The 21,298-nt window shown below is 39.1% G+C and overlaps 1 protein-coding gene across 1 annotated transcript; it reads left to right on the forward strand.

Moving 5' to 3' along the window:
- Nucleotides 1–6,219: 6,219 nt before the first annotated feature.
- LOC119721283 (puromycin-sensitive aminopeptidase-like) lies at nt 6,220–21,044 on the forward strand. Its single transcript, XM_038191283.1, has 17 exons — nt 6,220–6,517; nt 7,663–7,744; nt 8,437–8,636; nt 9,044–9,151; nt 9,542–9,742; nt 11,062–11,192; nt 11,522–11,592; nt 12,200–12,408; nt 12,674–12,778; nt 12,911–13,145; nt 13,463–13,599; nt 16,290–16,424; nt 16,935–17,154; nt 17,499–17,698; nt 17,883–17,990; nt 18,457–18,609; nt 19,277–21,044. Exons 1-17 carry the CDS (start codon nt 6,395–6,397, stop codon nt 19,463–19,465), a joined length of 2,607 nt encoding a protein of 868 aa, XP_038047211.1. The 5' UTR covers nt 6,220–6,394; the 3' UTR covers nt 19,466–21,044.
- Nucleotides 21,045–21,298: the final 254 nt, after the last annotated feature.

Genomic DNA, 21,298 nt, shown 5'->3' on the forward strand with positions numbered 1-21,298 from the left:
TCATAAACATTTAAATTTGCCAAATTTTACTTAAAAAGCAAGGTTAACCCCTTACAATTTAAAATTGTTCATTCACATCTTATTTTGCCAAATATCACTAAAAAAAGCAAGGTTAAGGCGAAAAAAATAGTCTCCGGTTTCTGGTATGATCGCGCGTCGCCGTAGCCATGCGCGTCGGCAAAATGAAAAAGTTTTTTTTTCAATGAAAGATGATGACTCAAAACCGCCAAACTCACTGGTTTGACTGGAATCCTGCTGCTGCTGCACAATTTTAACGTGTTTTTAGATTGGGTTATGGTTGAGAATAAGCTTTATGTGGCCTCTCTGGACTCCCATATATTTGCACTAAGTTTAGTCGGGCACCATTTGCAGTCATCAGCCGACATTTGAAGCAAAAAAATCAGGTAAAAAAAAAAAAAAAGCCGCGTCGCCGCACCACTTTTTGGGCAAGCTCCATATCAGAAACCGGAGACATTTTTTTTTGCCTAACCCCTTACAATCTGAAATTTTCCAGAAAGATCTGATTTTGCCCAATTTCGCTAAAAATACAAGGTTCACCCCTTACAATTTGAGATTTTTCATGAACATCTAACTTTGCCAAATTTCACTAAAAAAGCAAGGATAATCCCTTACATCTGAAATTTTCCAGAAACATCTGATTTTGGCCAATTTTGCTTAAATGCAAGGTTAACCCTTTACAATTTGAAATTTTCCATAAACATCTGATTTTGCCCTATTTTGCTTTAAAAAAAATGCAATCTTAACCCTTACAATTTGAAATTTTTCATAAACATCTAATTTTTACCAAATTTCACTAAAGAAAAAAGAAAGGTTAATTCCTTACATTGGATTTTTTTTTCACAAACATCTGATTTTGCCCAATTTTGCTAATATAATGCAACGTTCACCCCTTACCATTTCAGATTTTTCATAAAAATCTCATTTTGCCCAATTTTGCTTAAAATGCAAGGTTAAAACCTTTCAATCTGCAATTTTCCAGAAACATCTGATTTTGCCCTAATTGGGCAAAGGTGAACCCTCTTACAATTTTTGATTTTGCATACAAATCTGATTTTTTCCAATTTTGCTAAAAATGCAAGGTGAACCCCTTACAATCTGACATTTTTCATAAACACCTGATTTTGCCCTATTTTGCTAAAAAATGCAAGGTTCACCCCTTACAATTGAATTTTTTCATTCACATCTTATTTTGCCAAAAATCACTAAAAAAGCAAGGTTCACCCCTTACAATTTGAAATGTTTCATAAACATCTAAATTTTACTAAAAATGCAAGGTTATCCCCTTACAAGCTGCAATTTTCCAGAAACATCTGATTTTTCCCAATTTTGCTAAAATGTAAGGTTAACCCCTTGCAAACTGTTAAATCAATACATGAAGTGTCCCATTTGACTTTTTTAAAACAAATTATTTTTCCAGTGTTTAGGGTAAAGGAATTTTCTCTTTTTCCTTTCTCTTTTGTTGTTGCTATATTTTGCGAATTGACTCATTCGTATGGAATGCTCATAGTCAATCACAGACTATTTCACACATAGGGGCCTAAATTATATTTTTAAAATCAAATAGAGACGCATTGATCGTGCTATCATATACCATTCTATTACTATTGCGAATTACTGTATTGTTTGGAATGCTCACAATTAAAGACACGTTATTTGAAAGATGTATAAATAATATTTATATTACAATGTACATCTTTATTCTTTCCCGTTATAATTTATGGCGTTTCTTACGTCAATTGGCAATCGCGTCATTATATAATGATAGTCAAATTGATCAAACGAAACTCCGTTTTGATTATAGTCAATTATGAAATATTCATTGATTTATGACATACACCTTTGTTTCAATTTTGATACTATCCGTAGACCTGCCGAGCAGCTGTAGATATCAAACTAAACCAAAGTATAAAAGATAGAGGGTAAAACAAATCAAAAAGTTATGTGCTAGTCAAGCTTTCAGGGATCGGTCTGAGCCATAACAATGCCCCAGCCGATCCCTTAGTTCTCTTCCGGGGTCTCGGCGTCCCCGACCAATACACACTTCCTTCCCTATCCATCCATATAACCCCGGAGGGCCAGGCACCATGTAAAAGCAAAGAGCTAAGGGAGGAACAGGGCGGCCCCTAAGCCCTGTTCCTCCGAGTGGACCACATGCCCTGAACCTGTACGAAGGCGCCAACCTGGAACTCGCGGACAGTACCAGCAGCAGTGCTTACACGACGGGAAATTAAATCTCATTTAGTAAATGATTGAACTCATACGTTAAAAACCAAAAAGACACCAGCGGGATTCGAACCCGGGACCCCGCTAACCGTGGACGACGAATCGTAACCGCTCGGCCATGTCGTTACCTTAGAATTGTCCTTAAACTGAGAAAAGTTGTCTTTATAGGTGAGCAAACGCGCCAGGAAGATTACTGGGTCCATTTGCTTTACCTTAATGGGTAAAAACAAGTCGATATAATGAGCCCAGTGTGTTTGGTTTGTTAGGAAGCTGCATAACACAGCCTAATGTGCAAAACAGTCGTGTGCTAGGCGGATCATTACGCAACAATGAACACCGCAATTGTGTATTTTCAAAAGGCAGACGCGTCGATTTCTAATCTTTGTATCTAGGCACATATAGATTCTCACCTCCCTCTTCAGCTATTTCGACTTTCTTAAAAAGAAAAATAGAGACTGTCAGCGAATCTCCAAGAGTTGAAATAAGGATCGTCCCCTCGATAGACCTCAGACTCAGTAAAGTTCAACACTGGGCTCTTTTTCAACAGCTGTTTTTGCGGAAACTTTACATCTGGATTTTTTTAGAAGCATCTGATTTTGCCCAATTTTAGTAAAATATGCTCCAAATTTTGCTTAAAAAGCAAGGTTAACCCCTTACCATTTTAGATTTTTCATACAATCTGATTTTGCCAAATTTTACTAAGTATACAAGGTACACCTCTTACAATTTAAAATTTTTCATAAACATTTCTTTTTCCCCAAATTTGCTAGAAATACAAGGTTAAGCCCTAACAATATGCAATTTTCCAGAATCATCTGATTGTGTCCTATTTTGCTTTAAAAAAATGCAAGGTTAACCCCTTACAATTTGAATTTTTTTTCATGAGTATCTAATTTTTCCCAATCTTATTCAAAAAGCAAGGTTAACCCCTTACAATCTGCAATTTTCCAGAAACATTTGATTTTTTCTCATTTTCGCTTTAAAAAATGCGAGGTTAACCCCTTTCAATTTAAAATTTTTCGTAACATCTAACTTTGCAAAATTTCACTAAAAAAGCAAGGTTAATCCCTTACATCTGATTTTTTTCGGAAACATCTGATTTTGCCAAATTTCGCTAAAATATGCAATGTTCACCCCTTACAATTTGAAATGTTTCATAAACATCTAACCCCATACAATCTGCAATTTTCCAGAAACATCTGATTTTTTCCCGATTTTGCTAAAAAAAAATGCAAGGTCAACCCCTTACAATTTGATTTTTTTTCATAAACATCTAATGTTGCCCAATTTTACATCAGCTTATGCTAACAAATTATCAGGTAACTGGATCATTAAACGGGACAGGTGCACATCGGCCTTGGAGCTCAGACCATGTTTCATGCACTCCTCAATGCATAGATGATGCACATAACACTATGGGTAGAACAGGCTAACAGGCACAGCTGGGGGTACTGCCCAAACAATGATGAACGCATTGCGTATGCTTAAAGACACTGACACTCATACTCATACACTGACTTTAGGCAAAATAGTCAGACTTTCGCGGTCTAGTAACCAGACTTTGACTCTAAACGAAACATCGAATGAAAAGGGAAACATCAAATGCATATTGCAAAAGATCGAATGCAAATATACCGATGAAACATCGAATACAAATAGCTCGAAATGTCAAACATATGTGTAAAACATTGCTCACATATTTGAGAATATCGCAAATATATTGTAGAACAAGACACACAATTGTATCGAAAAACATCGCACATTTAATGCAAAAAATCGAACATAATATTGAAAACATCGCACATATAATTATATCGTCAAAAACATCGCACATATAAATTGAAAATCGCATATAAATGTAAAACATCGCACACATATATTGAACATCGCTCATATATTGTAAAACATCGCACAAATATATAAAACATCGCGCAAATAATGAAAAACATCGCACACTTATATTGAACATCGCACATAAATGTAAAAGATAACAAACACATATTGAACATTCAACATATATATTGCAAAATATTGAATATTGCAACGTTTGACACGCCATAGGCGGCCGTATTTCGAATTAGCCGTTGCAGTGCAGCGTTTTTGCAAATTCGACTAGTGTTGTAACAAATACGGGGGGGGGGGGTGGGAATGCCCCCCCCCCCCCCCCCGGTGCATCCCAAGCCCCTCCGCCAACTTTAACGCTATAGTTTTACGCCACTGTTGAACTGCCTTTTTGGATTTTGCATTTCAAAAAAATATTAAATTACAAGACGTTTTATTCATAATTTTGTTCGCAACGGTTGCACAGAGGGAAAACTGTACCACTACCAGTCGTATCTTTATTCTTCACTGCAGATTCGTTTATTTCCGCATGACAACAAAAAGACAAGCAATAGAAAAAAATTAGGACCTAATTCAGAAACTTGTTCTATGCATAATTGGGACCATTGACGCTAACAATACATGTGATCTCCAATCTTGAGTATCGAACGAGCTTGCGAAAGTCATTACCATCTCTTTTTTTTTGCGTTTCAACCTTTTTAATTGCTGTTTTTCTGGCACAATACAAAAGTTTTCACTACACAATCAAAATCCGCCTTCCGTGACATTTTAGTTATGACGGGAAATGTTTGATTTCTTTGAAGAAAAAAAAATGCCCGACACTGATTCAGACAATGTGCTTCAATTAATTCAAACTCCCAAAACAGACATAATTTTTTTGCTCGTTAAAACAAAACAAACAAATTGAAACTTCACTAGGAGAGAAAATTGCATTAATTTTGGAGCGGAAACTTAATATAGGTTTTCCCGGCTATTTTAACACTTGTATCACACGAATTCCCTATATCGATACCTTAATTTCGTCCCCGAACATCGCCAAGCTCAATTCTCAATTTGAATTTCAAAAAGCCACCACAAGATTTCATTTAATGTTCAGTATACTTCAAATTGTTAGCATTCCGATTCGTCCAAAATCTTTGAAATTCGTCTCGTGAAGCAATCGGCGTTGAATTGACAAAGCAAATTCGTTTTTTTGTCATTCGTTTCATGTTGTTGTCATTACATTTCATCCCGGTGGCTTAAATCGTATACGATTAGAAAATGCGCCCAATCTTTAGACTTATTTGAAGAATTATGCGTATTAAAACAATGATAATTCAACATATGTATAAATAAAAGTAGTTAGCTGTAAGGTATGAATTTTTATTTCCGTGTTTCACAATTAACATTAGAGTCAGGAATTGACATTTCACAATATGCACTTATGACATGGACACTAAGCATTAAGATCAAAGACCTTCTTAATGTTGTTCTTTGATAGACATGCCTTATTTCTGTTGTTTTATTCATATACATAAATCAAAGAGCAACATTACGAAGGTGTTTGATCTTATAATGCTTAATTTCCATATGCTAAGCAAAGAGCCTATAGTGAAAGTTCAATTTCTGATTTTAATGTTAATTGTCAAATAAAACTCAAAACTTACAGCTATACTTTAATTTATAAGGACATATTTGTTAAAAATTTAAATTTAATTAATGCGCAAACAAGTCCAAAGATTGGGCACATTTTTAATCGTAACGTTTTAAGTCGCGAGAGACGAAATGTAACGACAAGAACATTATGAAAACGAATGACAAAAAACGAATTTGCTTTTTCAATTCAACGCCGATTGCTTCACGAGACGAATTTCAAAGATTTTGGACGAATCGGATTGCTAACAATTTGAATTATACTGAACCTTAAATGAAATCTAGTGGTGGCTTTTTGAAATTCAAATTGAGAATTGAGCTTGGCGATGTTCGGGGACGAAATTAAAGTATCGATATAGGGAATTCGTGTGATACAAGTGTTAAAATAGCCGGGAAAACCTATATTAACCGAATGTAAGAAAAGAGCGCCCCCAGGCGATTAGGCTCAGCTATCCGTTGACCCCATGTGATAAATCACGTGTACAGGTAAAGCTAGCTCACTCGCACTGCATTTTTGTGCACTGCATGCATGCTCCATCCATCGCGTCGGAGTTAACCACCTACGCGTTATACTGACTTGTCGCCCTCCTCTAGCTGCACGTAGCGTTGCCGGTGGTTATACCTCTGTACTTTTGTTCTAACTAACGTTAGTTGTGAATATTACAATCAACCCAAAATGCCGGAGAAGAAACCATTTGAGCGATTGCCAAAGACGGTTGTGCCCTCGAACTACAAGCTAAAACTTGCGCCCGATCTCAAGCAATTCACGTTCGCTGGAGATGTGGCTGTGGCCGTTTTGGTGAGTTCATATAATGTCTTTGCATTTGCTCGCTCATCTTACGATGAATGAGTCTTACCATGGAGGATTCTTATTCCTCCATGGTCTTACCATATAGCTCCATGGTCTAACGTGTGTTATCTATAATTGATGGGTACCGAACTTTGGTAAAAGTGTAGTTAGGACAACTCTAATTTTTACTAGGGAAAGAGTTCTGCTTCCTAAAATTCAACATATGGTTTGGAAAATATTGCAACCTGATGCCACTTTTCTCTTCAATCATAGGCGTAGGCCTATATCATCTCAATGAAGGTCAGTCATTGCAAAAATAACTATGAAACATGATTCTGGGACTGAGATTAGAGAAACATTTCCAATTTTGTTGGACATGTTTTGGACTCTCCATAGACTTTGAACACAACCGCTGAAGTGGCGTCAGGTTGCAACCTTTTTTTACGTTGGTACATGTATCTTCATCATCATCATCATCTTCCTATACTGTGCAGAAACCTCTGCCATGTCTTAGCCATGTTTAATGTTAAGCAAATTATTTTATTCAGGTGAGTCCAAAGTGACTTTTGCAGCCCCAAGAAGTCTTCTTTTTTTACAATGAATGATTAACTCTAGATTTTTGTAATTTTTGTCATTAGGCCTACATGAACTTGCAACTTTCTAACCTGTCTAACAGAGCCTAATTTTAGGTGTTGGAGTCACAGCAATACATGTGCCATCATGTCCCTCATGAATCAAAACCCTGCCCTCTTTCTACAAAATTAAGGCTGTTGATATTCAACATGGTATCATTAACAAATAATTTCAGTAAGTCCAAAAGCAAGTGACTTTTCTTTCGGAAAGGCCAAATAAAAAATGACTTTTCTTGCTTGTGTATCATTGCCAAATATTTAGGTAAGTCTCGAAACATGTCTTTTTGTTCTCTTAATATAACAGGTTCCTAAACTACACTTTTATCCAAACTTAATGCAGTTATTTTCGATTGGTTGCATCGTCTCTTTTTTTTTTCTTGTAGGTTCTATATTGCGGATTTGCCCTGTATGAAGTGTTTTGACTCTCAAAGCCAAACATATGGATGTGAGACTTAAATTTTTGGGTTTAGCAATTGACAATGTCTAGGTCTTATCCTTGCACTCTTTGACTGTTCCATTCAGGTGAATGAGGCAACACCGAAGATAGTGCTCAACTGTGTTGACATCAAGATCTCCAAGGCATCATTTGTTTCTGGTGGAAAGGGTGGGTGACTGTGTACCAATATTCTATGAGCTGGGGCATTTTATACATCACAACTATTCCAGCTAATCCCAACTATAGGCCTACATGATGTAGTTGGGGTTCTGTAACAACGCAGTTGTACATAAAATAATGGACTTTCATACATCATGAACTACCAGTGACTGACAATAGTTTGCATAAATTTCAACCCAATTTGGCAACAACATTTGTACTGGTGGTAGGCATGCCCAACTGTGTTACCACTTTTGGTACTGCCCAAGCAATAGTTGGGACAGGTTGCTATATAATTGGATGCTCCTCCCACTTGCTGCTATTGTGGGCAAAATACTGATTTCAGAAAGAATGTACCTTACATTGTGTAGTGTCCAGACACCACTTCTTTGGTTGTGTACAAAGTCTAAGTGCATTTTCAAAGTATTTTTTAACAAAAGTGGAAATGTTTCCCTGTCCCGAATGTATGTCTTTTCAACATTTTTGTAATTACTGACCTTGTTGAGATAACACATGATGACAAAAGTGGCGTCAGGATGCAACACTCTTTCCTTGATTTCACTTGGGCAAAACATGTAAGTAAAAGATGCCACCATGAACAGTGCCTCTTACAGCAAATGTAATATAATATGTTTTATGACATTGAAGCAACCTTTCTCGTTAAAAATCACTGAACAATGCTATTCCTTCTTGCATTTTAGATGTCTCAACTAGTGATATCAGCTACAGTCCTGAGAATGAGACTGCCACCCTGACATTCCCAAACCCTTTGGAGACAGGCAAGGGGGAGTTGCGTCTTGAGTTCACTGGGGAACTGAATGATAAGATGAAGGGTTTCTACCGAGGCAAGTACACCACACCGGAGGGAGAGGAACGCTTCTGTGCTGTGACTCAGTTTGAGGTAGATTTAAAAATTGTGACTTGGCATTTTTAAACTTGATGGCTGCATGGCATCTTAGGAGAAGCCCATCCTCAAGGGTTGAAGAACGCTTTCCAAATCATAGTGTAATGTCGTTTTGTATGGTAATATTTTTATTATTTGTTTCAAGTAATGGAACCAAAGATTCCTCAAAAGTCCCATGGTATTGTAGCTAGCAAGCATGAAGCAACCTATAGAGAGAAGAAAATGAAGACATGTTCAGAGGCAGGAGGAAAACCCGCCAAAATATCTTGGAGACATAATCGGAATCAGGCAGTGGCGGAAAACACAATCCAGCTATGGAAGTTCTATAATTTGCACCTCAATTGTGCCCAAGATTTGCCATCAATTTATTCTTTTTGATATTTGTTTGGGGTTGTTTGCCACAGGCCACTGATGCAAGAAGAGCATTTCCGTGCTGGGATGAGCCAGCGATTAAGGCCACCTTTGATGTGACTTTGGTGGCACCAGCTGATCGAGTGGCATTGTCCAATATGGTAAGTTGAATACCATCTGCCAAGTCTCTGAAAGCATTGGGGCAGGGTCCTCTCTTTCCATTTCATTTGTGTATAATTTTAAGCATTGCATCTTGGAATACGAGAATGAGGTACATTATATGGATTATACCATTTAACTTTCAATCTCGTCTGTGAAGAAGTTGGTTCTGCAATAACCAAGCAGCAACGTATGTTTTCTCTAATTTTCTAACAGTATTCTCTTCCTAATGTGTTAGTCTCCAAGCTGACCAATCTTAAAGCCTAAAAATATGCAGAATGTTGACAGTCCATTGTTATGTTCCACCAAAAGATTGTGCAGATGGACAAAGAGAACATAAAACCTGATTAAAGAAAACATTGAGACTTTTAATATTACTTTACCTGTTTCAGAATGTAGTAAGCGACCAGCCCAGCCCAGATGACCCCAAACTCAAGGTGGTGACCTTTGGCCAGACACCTGTCATGTCCACCTACCTGCTGGCCTTTGTGGTGGGTGAGTTTGACTACGTTGAGGGCACCTCGCTGGATGGTGTCTGTGTCAGGGTTTACACCCCTCTCTCCAAAAAGGAGCAAGGGCAGTTTGCTCTTGAGGTGGGTATTAGACCCTTTATTAAATTTCGTCCCCTCCAACCCCTTCCCCACCACATTCGGAAATTAATATGCATGTTTTATAAAAGATCAGAATGAACGTAATTGAATTTATATTTGAAAAAGCTGAAATTGCACACCGGAGAACATACGAGTGTCAGTCTGTAGTACAATCCAGGTGAATCACAACAGAAAACCTGCTTAAAGGGATACTACTTCCTGGAAAGTGCCCAATCAGGCTCCAAAAGGCGTTTTGATCGAAATTATGTTAATTGGAAAGACAATTCAAAAGTAACATATAAACATCCACACAACCATTCTTTCAAAACTGGGCGTTTTGGTGTTATTTCGTGCGAGAATGAATTTCGGGGTCCACTTTTGCAACCCCCAAAAATCGGCTGTTTGTGCTAGTTATAATATCTAGCCATAAAGTGTTCGCCTTTTGCGGACATGTAAGAAACCACATTTGTGCATTGGTACTGTGTGTAATATTTATGTGACAGAACAACGTGTATCATACATTGAATGAAAACTACAGGAAAAACGTATGCACACTCCGTCGTGTCCGCTGTAAACAACCAGGTTTTTTGGTCTTTTCTCGGGGACGGTAAATAAGACATTAGGATGGTTTCCTACTAACCAGATATTTGAAATAGGATTATAAAACAATCCAGAGCATGAAATTTTCGAGGATTTCGGGACGCAGTAGTGCCCCTTTAACATGCAGTGTATCCTGAAAAGATTTGTATTTGGTAATAAGGACTGGTAGTTTTTAGTTTTTCCTTGGTAGTGGCTGATTTCATTTGAATTCTTTCCTAAAAAAAACCATCAATAAAATATTCATGTGTGTGTGGTACAGCATGAATAGGATGTCAACCCAAACCATCAACAAAAAAAACCATACCGTCAACAAAAAAATGATTTCTGTAAGGCAAATGCTTGGTGGCATAGTACATTGTATTGTGAGTAACTACATGTATAATAGAATAATTTGCATGTCCCGGTAGACTGGTGTTGCAAAGTTGCGCCAATGCAAATTATTCTAAAGATTTGAAATAAAGTATATCTGAAAAATTTGACGTTTGAATCAGTAGGGAGCGACAACATTGATAGATCAACTGTTGCAATGATTTGGAATTACTTACAGGACTAGTCAGTAGATAAATACCTGAAATTGAAATGTTTGCAACCAAAATCTGAATATATTTGGGAAAACCTGAGTCATTCCTAATACTGTTTTGTCTGGCAGAACTCTGGAACTCTTTCACACCCTGAAGTGACTTTTTAAATATGCAATTGTTGATCCACCGATGTTTGTGCAGGTTGCAGTGAAGACATTGCCCTTCTACAAGGAATACTTCAATGTGGCTTATCCTCTCCCCAAGATTGATCTGATCGCCATTCCAGACTTTGCTGCCGGGGCCATGGAGAACTGGGGTCTTGTTACTTACAGGTACAATCAATGTTCCCTTGTCCCCTTTTCAGAAAAACTCATGGCTATTTCACGTCATTGTGTTGTTCTAAATGTGTTGTAAACAAGCCACAAATGTGTTTCTAGTAGCATGGAGGTAAATGTGTAAATTTAACTTTTATTCAGCATAAAGTGAAAGTTCCGTCCTTCCCGACATTGCATTACTGTCAGTGAAATGCCGCTATAAGGAACACTGCTCTTACGAACATTTGGCTATAAAGAACATCCCCTTTGGCTCCCAAAATGGTAAATTCTTTTACAATGCACAATCACTATTACGAACATTTTTTATGGACCCATTCATTTTCTAGAGAAAGTGCTCTTCTGGTGGATCCAAAGAACTCATCAGCATCAGGCAAACAGTGGGTGGCATTAGTTGTGGGTAAGTTTACATTGATAGATAAAATGGACACAAGTTTAAAAGAACACAATTGTTTTTCTTTTTTTTCTCATCATTATCAGGCTCATGCAGATTTTTCACATTCTTATGTGTGTGCAAAAAGCTGATCTTCAGTCATTCCTTAGCCAGCCTTCTCCATTATTCAATCACTGTCATTGTAAACAGAAAAGGTGATTAGTTACCCCTCAAACCTGACAGAAAGAGGAACATGACACTTGAACGCTATGGGCTCCGTGCGCCAACAAAGAGGGCACTTTTTACCACTTTTGAGAGCTCCATGGACGGGACACACAGCATGTGCGCACTGTACTGTACAGGTTCTCGTGTGAAGTACGCATGACTTCCTGCATGTGCCAAAGCTATTAGCCACAGCGTCTTTGCATGAGCGTCAGGTGTCGTCAGCATGTGAATATGTTCGAATTGAACTTGCGATTGTCTCCCGCCGCGAATAACTTTGGATCATTTGAAATACGCAGTGGATGGACGTCCATTTCCCACTGCTACAGTGAGTTGATAGTGTATTAAAGTGCATCCGCTAAATCCAAATCCATTTTTTGTTCCTGTGAATTTTGTTTGTTTCATCGTACAGGCCATGAGCTTGCACACCAGTGGTTTGGCAACCTTGTCACCATGGAGTGGTGGACCCATCTCTGGCTGAACGAGGGCTTTGCATCGTGGATCGAATACCTGTGCGTGGACCACTGCTTCCCAGAATACGAAATCTGGACGCAATTCATCACTACAGATTACACCCGTGCACTGGGGTTGGATGCACTGAAGAGTAGCCACCCTATTGAGGCAAGTAAAGTACCTGCAAAGTAAACACCAATCAGTGTTTTACTATCAATAGTTCACTATTTATTAGCATTGAAGAAGATCTTTTAAATCAAGGATCACACTAGGATGTCTGGTAGACTAGAGACCTGACGGTATTAGGTTGGGAAGGGTAATGCTAATCAACTTTTGGTATTCTAGGATCTAAACCTTAAGAACATCACAGTTTCTGAGAATCTGAGACTGCACAGTGGGTAGTGATTCTTCATTCATTTTTCCATTTGCTCAGGTGCCCGTCGGCCACCCAGATGAAATTGATGAGATTTTTGATCTGATCTCCTACTCCAAGGGCAGTTCCATCATCCGGATGCTGCATGACTACATTGGCGATGAGGTAATTTGAAGGATTAAGGGCGCTAGTGTTTTACTGCCTAAGTAATCGCTTCTCATTTTGCTCAACAAAAGAGCTTACATAAGGCCTTTTTCACTTTGCAATAGGACTGATTCACGTTATTTATCTCGACAGACTTTCAGAAAGGGTATGAACGTGTACCTGACACGTTTCAAGTACTCCAACACCTTCACTGAGGACTTATGGGAAGCCTTGGGGGAGGCCAGCGGCAAATGCATCAAGGAGCTGATGAGTACCTGGACTCTACAGATGGGATTCCCTGTGTTGAAGGTGTCCTCTGAGCAGCAGGGGACATCCAGAGTGCTGTCTATCTCGCAGAGCAAATTCTGCGCTGATGGACCCATTGAAGGTATACACTTTGAGATTGTTTTAAGCCTTTGCATAAAGCAGCCCTTCTGCTGGTGCATATTAAGTTTTACTTTTGTTGCCTATTTAGGCCTGGTCTAAGCCTTTACCTTTCCAGATTCTTCAAACTCCAACAAGAGATTTTGCGTGAAGAATTTAGAGACCATCCGGTATTGCATATCATTGGCCATGATATCCCAATAGAGTGTGGTGAATGTGCCATTGTTTCCATGCACATTGGAGGATTTTGAAATATTCAGAATGGTTTCTTACAAAAATATGATTTTAGATAACACTTTTCCTTTTGGTGGGTATTTCTAGGTGAGAGTCCTCAGTGGAAGGTCCCCATAAACATTGCCACCAGTGGCAATCCCACCAAGTCAGCACACACGGTCCTACTGGAGAAACCTAGCATTACTGTTACCCTGGAGAACGTTCAACCAGACCAGTGGGTCAAGGTAATATAGTTAAACAAGTACCAAGTGGTACAACCCATGGCGGCTGGGTAAAGTGTGAAGACGGCTTACGGCACCGTCCGTGTGCGCGCAACCCGGCCGTAGTAGTACCTCGAGAGTACAGAAAACAAAAAACAAATGGTGTGTGATCTAAAAAATTAGATGCATGCGTACAAAACCAGCCTTCGGAAGCAAAACTGTAATACTCGAGCTGCATGAATACAATATATCACCAAGTGAACTGTCCACCAACCAACCCACCCACCAACCAACCATCAAACATAAGCAGCTCAAGCCCACAGCGTGTTTCACACCCGCCGTGGGAAATGGTAACAGAGTGATTCCTTAGGCCTTGCCCACTGTACACAGAGACAACACCTGTGTTTCTCCAATACATGCACATCAGACTTTTGTCGGGCATTGATGTTTGCATTTGATCAAAACATTACAGGATGGACTGTATCCTTTAATCCTTGAATGTTCCCTTCAAGTTGGATCTCTTGGTATCTTACTTCGGTCATTCGTTGGGTGTGACTGAAGAAACGCATTCTCTTTTGTGTTACTATACCTCATACATATTCATGATCGAGAGCCGAACTTTCACTGGTCAATTCACCATCACGTGCCAGATGTTATTCTTGCTGTTTACCAAACGCGCGCGCGAGGATTCACGCACATTGTAAATACGCATGCGTAGTAGACTGTCGCATGGGTTGCCCGTGCGACAGTCTACTACACATGCGCTTTACAGAGCAATCGAGGAACTGTCGCACGGGTGCAGTACGCACGCGCGAACATCGCCCAGGAGATATGCATGGTTGCACGGTTCGCGTAAATGTTAATTTCCCGAGCTCCATGATGCCGTACTGGAGAAAATGTATGGACCGTGTACAAAAGAAAGTTGTACACATTGCAAACAACTGTATTTACAACTGTAGTAACTGTATTATATTGCAAACGAACCGAACGAGTAATTGAAGTTGAGCAACAATATTCTTTTGGTGAGCTGTACAAGTTTCCCCGAATTTTGTTTTAGGTGCATCATAATAAAACAAAATTCGGCAACTGAATATGTATGAGGTATAGTAAAACAAATATAACATGGTTTATTTCAGGTGGACAGTCGATATTAGCTCCCCTCGGTATTGGAAGTTGACAAACTAGTTCCCTCGGCTTCGCCTCGGGAACTAGTTTGTCAACTTCCAATACCTCGGGGAGCGAATATCGACTGTCCACCCTCAAACCATGTTATATTTGTATATTATCCTGTCGATGATTGTATGCCCGAGTCCAAGTGATTGACGGATTTTGGTGTTGCGGGTTTTATCCAGGCATGATACCCCGAGGATCTTTCTAAGGCACATCATTTCAAAGACGAGTAATCCGTTTTCATCTTCTTTCTTGAGTGTCCATGTTTCTGCTCCATATAGGAGGATGGAGAGTACGACATATAAACACTGTATACTCAGTGTTTTATGAAAGTTTGTTTTGACAAAATGTGACACCTTATCTCTTTTGTAAGGTCTGTTTGGTTCTGAGATCAATTTGCATAAAATCACTGTTTCAAAGGTAAAGCTCTTGGACCCGAATTTTGTGGAGCCGCTTTGCAAACAAATGAGCTAAGGACAGGAAATATTTGCCAAGCAGAAACTGGTTGCCAACCAAATGTCATAATGACCACATAAATTTGCTGAGCACTATTTCCTACCCAGTAGCTCCATGAAACAAGGCAGTGCTTGTTTCCTCATTCTATAATGACAAACACAACCTTCTTAAAGGTAGAGTAGACCGTTTGTCAGTGGTGCATTTTTTTTCGTTTGAGGCAACAAAAGTGCTCAAAATCTGAAGACAGGTGTTAAACAACTAACCTGGGCCCAATTTCACGGTGCTGCTTAACAGTTAGCAGAAAAGTTGTGCTTAGCATAGCGGAAAAATGTGCTAACCTTTAGCACGGCGTGGACGTGCTAACGGTCGTGCGTGCATGGAGATTTCTATTGTTACGTCACTAAGTTAAGCAAATTTTTCCTCTTGAGGTAAGCGTGCCTTTTGCTGTGCTTATGCTTACGGTCTCCATGAAATAGACGGAGGCTCTGTGCTTAGCAGTGCCGTGAAATTGGGCCCTGATGAAGCGTTAGCTCTGTGAATGTTTAGATTTCGAGAAAACACAATATTCTGGATCTCGATTTCAATTCCAAGGTTGCTGAGTCATGATACAATCCTGTGACTCTTTGTTGCAATTGGGGGTACTTTCCCATAATCAGCATTCGGGACATGATTCTCATTCAGCCTATTGTTGCTGTGTGATGTCATACACTGAACCGACAATTCTCGTTAAAAATTGCAACTGCGCGCACGTCGCCCATTCACAGATTTGCCCAATTACAAACCAACTGCCAACAGAAATTTCCAAAAATGCATCACGTGACACATCTTTGGGAATGACGGTCTTTTATTGTTTTTTTCAAAATGACAGCATGCTAGAAGGAATAATTTCACAGCGAGTTTTAGTGTCATTACTAACTTTAAACCAAGTAAGCTTTTAGACAGTAATTTGGTCGGTTACTTTTTGGAAAGATGAAAATGGTCTATTCTACCTTTGATGCACAAAACATATTACATGTCACATGATGCCTTATTTGTAATGCAAAGAATAATCCACTGATTGCTGTGTTGGCTGTTTGTATTCACTGTAGTTGAATCCTGGAACAGTTGGGTTTTACCGTGTGCACTATTCCAGTGAGATGCTGGATGCCTTACTACCAGGAATCAGAGATGGTTCCATGCCTCCGCGCGACAGACTAGGCCTGGAGAGTGACCTCTTTGCATTGGTAAGTACTGTATTCATGTCGAACATGAGTGAGCACATCACACATGCTGTTTTTATTATAGCAACACAGGACTTTTCAATATGGTCTATATATATGCTATTTAAATTCAGTGGGGATTTTGATATCAGTGTTGGAAAAAAAAATCACACTTTGTTTGTCCACTGTGGCTGCATAACCTCATAATACATGTAGCTTCATTAAATCAAAGTGAATCCCAATTTCCTCTGAAATGATGAGGTATTTCTGTGGACTACTTTTTAACTATTCCTTCAAGAAACATAGTATTGTTGAATGGGCCATGGTAAATCAAAATAGAAATTCCTAAAGCACCGCCAGTGGCCAAAGTGCAAAATTTTTGAAAGTCAGAGCAGTACCTATGTCTAATAATACAAGTTTTGAAAAATTGAAATGTCCAATTACTTAAAAAAACAGAAGTAAAGTATTCTGACAAGTTTTCCATTCATTGGGTTGATCCTTATACATTTGACCTGTTGTCGTCGATAATCCTAGGCCAAGGCAGGTCAGGCCAACACTGTGGACGTCCTGAAGGTCATAGAGGCCTTCTCCAACGAGACCAACTACACTGTCTGGACTGAGCTGGCCACCAACCTGGGAGCTCTGGCTAAACTGCTGACCAACACTGACTTTGGCCACCTGCTGAAGGAGTTCACTAAGACCTTGTTCAAAAATGGCTACGAGAAGCTTGGATGGACACCCAAGGATGATGAAGGTACTATATTTTCTCCTTGCTTATGTAACAAGTGTCCTTTGTTTGATGGAATGATAATGAAACACTCCATATGGGCAATGCACTTGTTCACGCTAATGGCACACGTATGCATGTGAATGCACAAATTGGTAGCGTTGTTTAGTAAGTATCAAGCAAATGCCGTTAGCATTGCATTTGCGTTGAAGAGTCTGCCTTACTCTGTGTTACTATTGGGGGTACTTTTGGATGGATTCGTATAAGGGCCAACATTTCATGGATGTGCTTACTTTTGAAGAAGAAAAGCCTGTTCTGACTATTTGAAGATTCTTAGAGGTACCTTTACGATGATTTCGCTCTCTCCACAGGGCATCTTGACTCCATGTTGCGGAGCCTGACCATCCGAGTAATGGGTCGTAATGGGCATGCTCATGCTGTGGAAGAGGCCCACAAACGCTTCAAGAATCACTGCTCGGGTGTGGAGCTGATACCAGCTGACCTGCGGGCTCCAGTTTATCTCACAGCATTGTCTCATGGCGATCAGACAACATTTGATGAAATTCTGAAGGTAATCGTACAATAAAGTCCAGAAGTGACAACTATTTTTTTCTCTGTTGAAGAACTCATTACTACTGATTCAAAATAAGGGCAACTTGAAACCGAGAATCGTCCTCTGTATGAAATTGCAAGGTACATGTACATGCATTCACATATTTTCATCAGCTTAACTTGGTCCTATTTTTTTCTCACAGCTTTTCAGGGCTCAGGATCTCCAGGAGGAAAAGGATCGTATCTTGAGGACTCTAGGATCCATCAAGGACCCAAGCTTGATGCAGAAAGTCTTAGATTTCGCACTCACGGTAAGAGTGTGTCTACTGTCACCCAAACAGTTCTACCCTATGAAGATTTTGAAATGTTGTGAAAAGAAAGATAGCACCTTGGCCCACTTCGGCAAAAAGTGTAAAGAGAAACTGTTATGCATGACTGTGGCAACCATTGTCATTGTAGAAGTTGATAGAGGTGTGATAAAGTCGACTGCAAGTCCTATTACCAGTCAGGCCCCAACGACACAGAATGAACAAAGGAATGCCTTTTTTACAGTTAATTCGAAAGGCTTGTCACTGGAATTGAGACTTTATGACTTCTGATTATCTTGTGATTGACTTGTGTTTGACCTGTGATAAGTTGTGTTAACTTGACTTGCGATGACTTGATTTCAATTCTTGCAGCTTATATGACTTGACTGCCAAGTTCATGTCAGTAAATTTCACTGTCAGTAAACTACTATGCGTTTAAAGAAAACGAAAAATTGGTTTTCACTTGCAGGAAGAAGTTCGTGCCCAGGACACTGTGTTTGTGATTGGTGGGCTGACGGGTACCAAGGAAGGCCAGCAGCTAGCATGGACGTTCTTGCAGCAAAAATGGACGGAGCTGATAACACGCTACTCTGGTGGCTTCCTGCTGTCTAGGCTGGTGCAGGTAAATCCAGTGTGAAATCACTGGCAGATCCAGAACCAAATATTTATGGAACCAAAAATAGAAGGGGCTGACCATCGAGTCATGGCAAATTTGAAAATTGGTTAGACCCTAGTTGGTGATGGAGGAGGGGTTGTGGTAGGTAGGGTGGGGGAAGAAAGAGGGATGTGGAAAGGAAGATCCATGGTCTAGAAGGTGCCAATATCGCTCTTGGAGCCAGAAATTTCTCTCAGCCCACAAGCCCTGAATTCACAATGACGTTTCTTGGAATGTTCAGTTGGGAACAAAAAATCTGATTCGTGACATTGAACTCAATGTCCCGAATCGGATTTTTTTGTAAGTTTTAACAGTAGAATGCAGGTTTTTTTCGTAAGTTATAACAGTAGAATGCAGGCACTGGCTTGCTGTTCAATTTGAAAGTGTATTATGCCTTGCATAGCGATTAATGGGTAAGACTACATGTATCAACACTTCACTTATTGTAGAAAAATCAAATTCACAATCATTGTAAATTCAAAGTAAGGAGGCAACACAATAGAATATGTCTTGGAAAGATAAATAAGTAACACTAGAAAAGCTATGGGACATTGTTGGGTTGGTGAAGCGAAGTTGGTGAAGGCTAAGACCAGTATTAGTGTGTAATTTTGAAAACTCCCTCTTTTGTTGATAGTACTGCACTGAAGGCTTTGCCTCCGAGGAAAAAGCCCAAGAGGTGGAGGCTTTCTTCAAGACTCACGAGGCTCCATCTGCCGAGAGGACAGTCAAGCAGTCAGCAGAGAACATCCGTCTGAGTGCAAGATGGCTGGCCCGGGATGCCTCCAACATCGAGGCTTGGCTCAAGACCAAATCACAGCTGTAGAGTAGGGTTTGAATCAAGTGTGGCTTTTTGAGTTGGGGGGGGGGTCCTTCTCTGCAGCAATTTTTGGGTGTAATTCTGTAAAGATAGTGCAAACTTTTGTAATCACAGTGAAAAAGCTGAGTGAGTAATTTTGTCAGAACGTCGGTGGTGAACCAAATATGTGGTGTCTAATGCTTAAGAAAAAAATTCAGTTGAAAACCAAACTTCGGTAGACGGCTCTGAGGATGATGTTTGGCAACAAACAATGATGAACATTGCTTCGCTTTTTGCAAATGTTGCCAAGGTTTGCTTGCGTTGCATTGACTTGGCAATGAATGTAGTTTTCAATGTAACACAGATGTGACACAAATATCATGTTTGACATACCATTGCAACTGGAATAGCTATTAAAGCAACTATACTAAAGTTTGTCAAATCCAAAGAGCATAGTGGATTTAAAAACCATATTTTCAAGAATATTAAGACTTTCATTTTAAGTATGCAATTGTATTCTAGACTTAAAGTCTTGAAAAATAATTGAAATGAAATTGTTCTTGATTGCAACACAAAGTCCAAAACATATACATGTATATCAAAATTGACAAACGACAAACAAAATTATTTTCAATCAGAAATGCTAAACCAGATTATTGCTTGCATTTTTAGTTCATTAAAAATTGATGAGAAATTGTTGAATCAAAGAGAGATGTTTCTGGAATATGGCAGCAGAATGATATGGGATGATCACTTTATGCAAGACTTGTGTGCCTTTTGATTTGCAGTTTATTCTGCAGTTTATTTTCTTTTGTCAGAATGAAAACATGCGAACGGTTCCAAGTATTTCCATAGTAACCAGCATTGAATTGTATTGGAAAACCAGGCCTGCCAATGAGGTCATTATAATTGTGGTCCTCAAAAGATGTCCTTGGTGTAGAACACCACTACAGTGATGCAAAATTCTTCTGATTATGTAACAGCTTTGATTGTTGGTGATTTTTTTTTCATCAGAAAATTCAACTTTGTAGCAAAGCTACTGCAAATAAATACATAGAAATGGTCATTCTCTAAACTTTCCAAATTCCATTAACATGATTAATACCATATCTAATTTGACCTCTCTATGAATCAGAAACGAAAATGGGTAGTGTTTAATCTGGTGTAATAAATTACCAACCAAATACAAAAATTAATTAAAGCATTCCAAGTTTGGCACTTAAAGATGCATTCCCCTGTGGTATAAGCGAGTTTTACCTCAAAAAATATTTGTCTTTATTTCAGTTTCTATTTTGCTAGAAATGTAAAAGTTATTCACTTTTGAATGAAACATTGGACAAAAAAATTCACCAACGTTTACTTATTGAATTATGTCTGCACAAAATTGGAATGATTGCATGGCTGCCAAACAATACTTGGGCTGTCGAGGGCGGAATCAAAATGAAAGCCCTCTTTGAGAGGGTTGCAGACGTCTGATATCAGAACATACAAATTTAAAATTTGTGAGGAGAAAAATCCAAGAGCACAGGGTATGCATCTTTAAGTGCTTTGATTAGTGAGTATCTATCTGAATAAAATACTTCACCAATGATTAAACATAATGTGTACATATCTGTTCTCTGCTTGTTTAAGGATTTTTTTCTTCTTCATAAAAGACAACAGCTCTTTAGCCTAGCTTACTTACTGCCAATTGTCAGTCACTATGGTTATGAATGTGCAACAATGGCTTCTTTTTGAGCTTTACCCTTTGTAGCTCAGGGAAAAGATTCTTGTATTTGGCAAATGAGGCAAAGGCCCATATGGACATTAAAAGAAACATGATTATGGGCTGGGAGGAGGGTGTGTCATGAATTCACTTTT

The sequence above is a fragment of the Patiria miniata genome, unplaced genomic scaffold (genome assembly GCF_015706575.1).
Source record: "Patiria miniata isolate m_02_andy unplaced genomic scaffold, ASM1570657v1 HiC_scaffold_13, whole genome shotgun sequence".
Classification (NCBI taxonomy): domain Eukaryota; kingdom Metazoa; phylum Echinodermata; class Asteroidea; order Valvatida; family Asterinidae; genus Patiria; species Patiria miniata.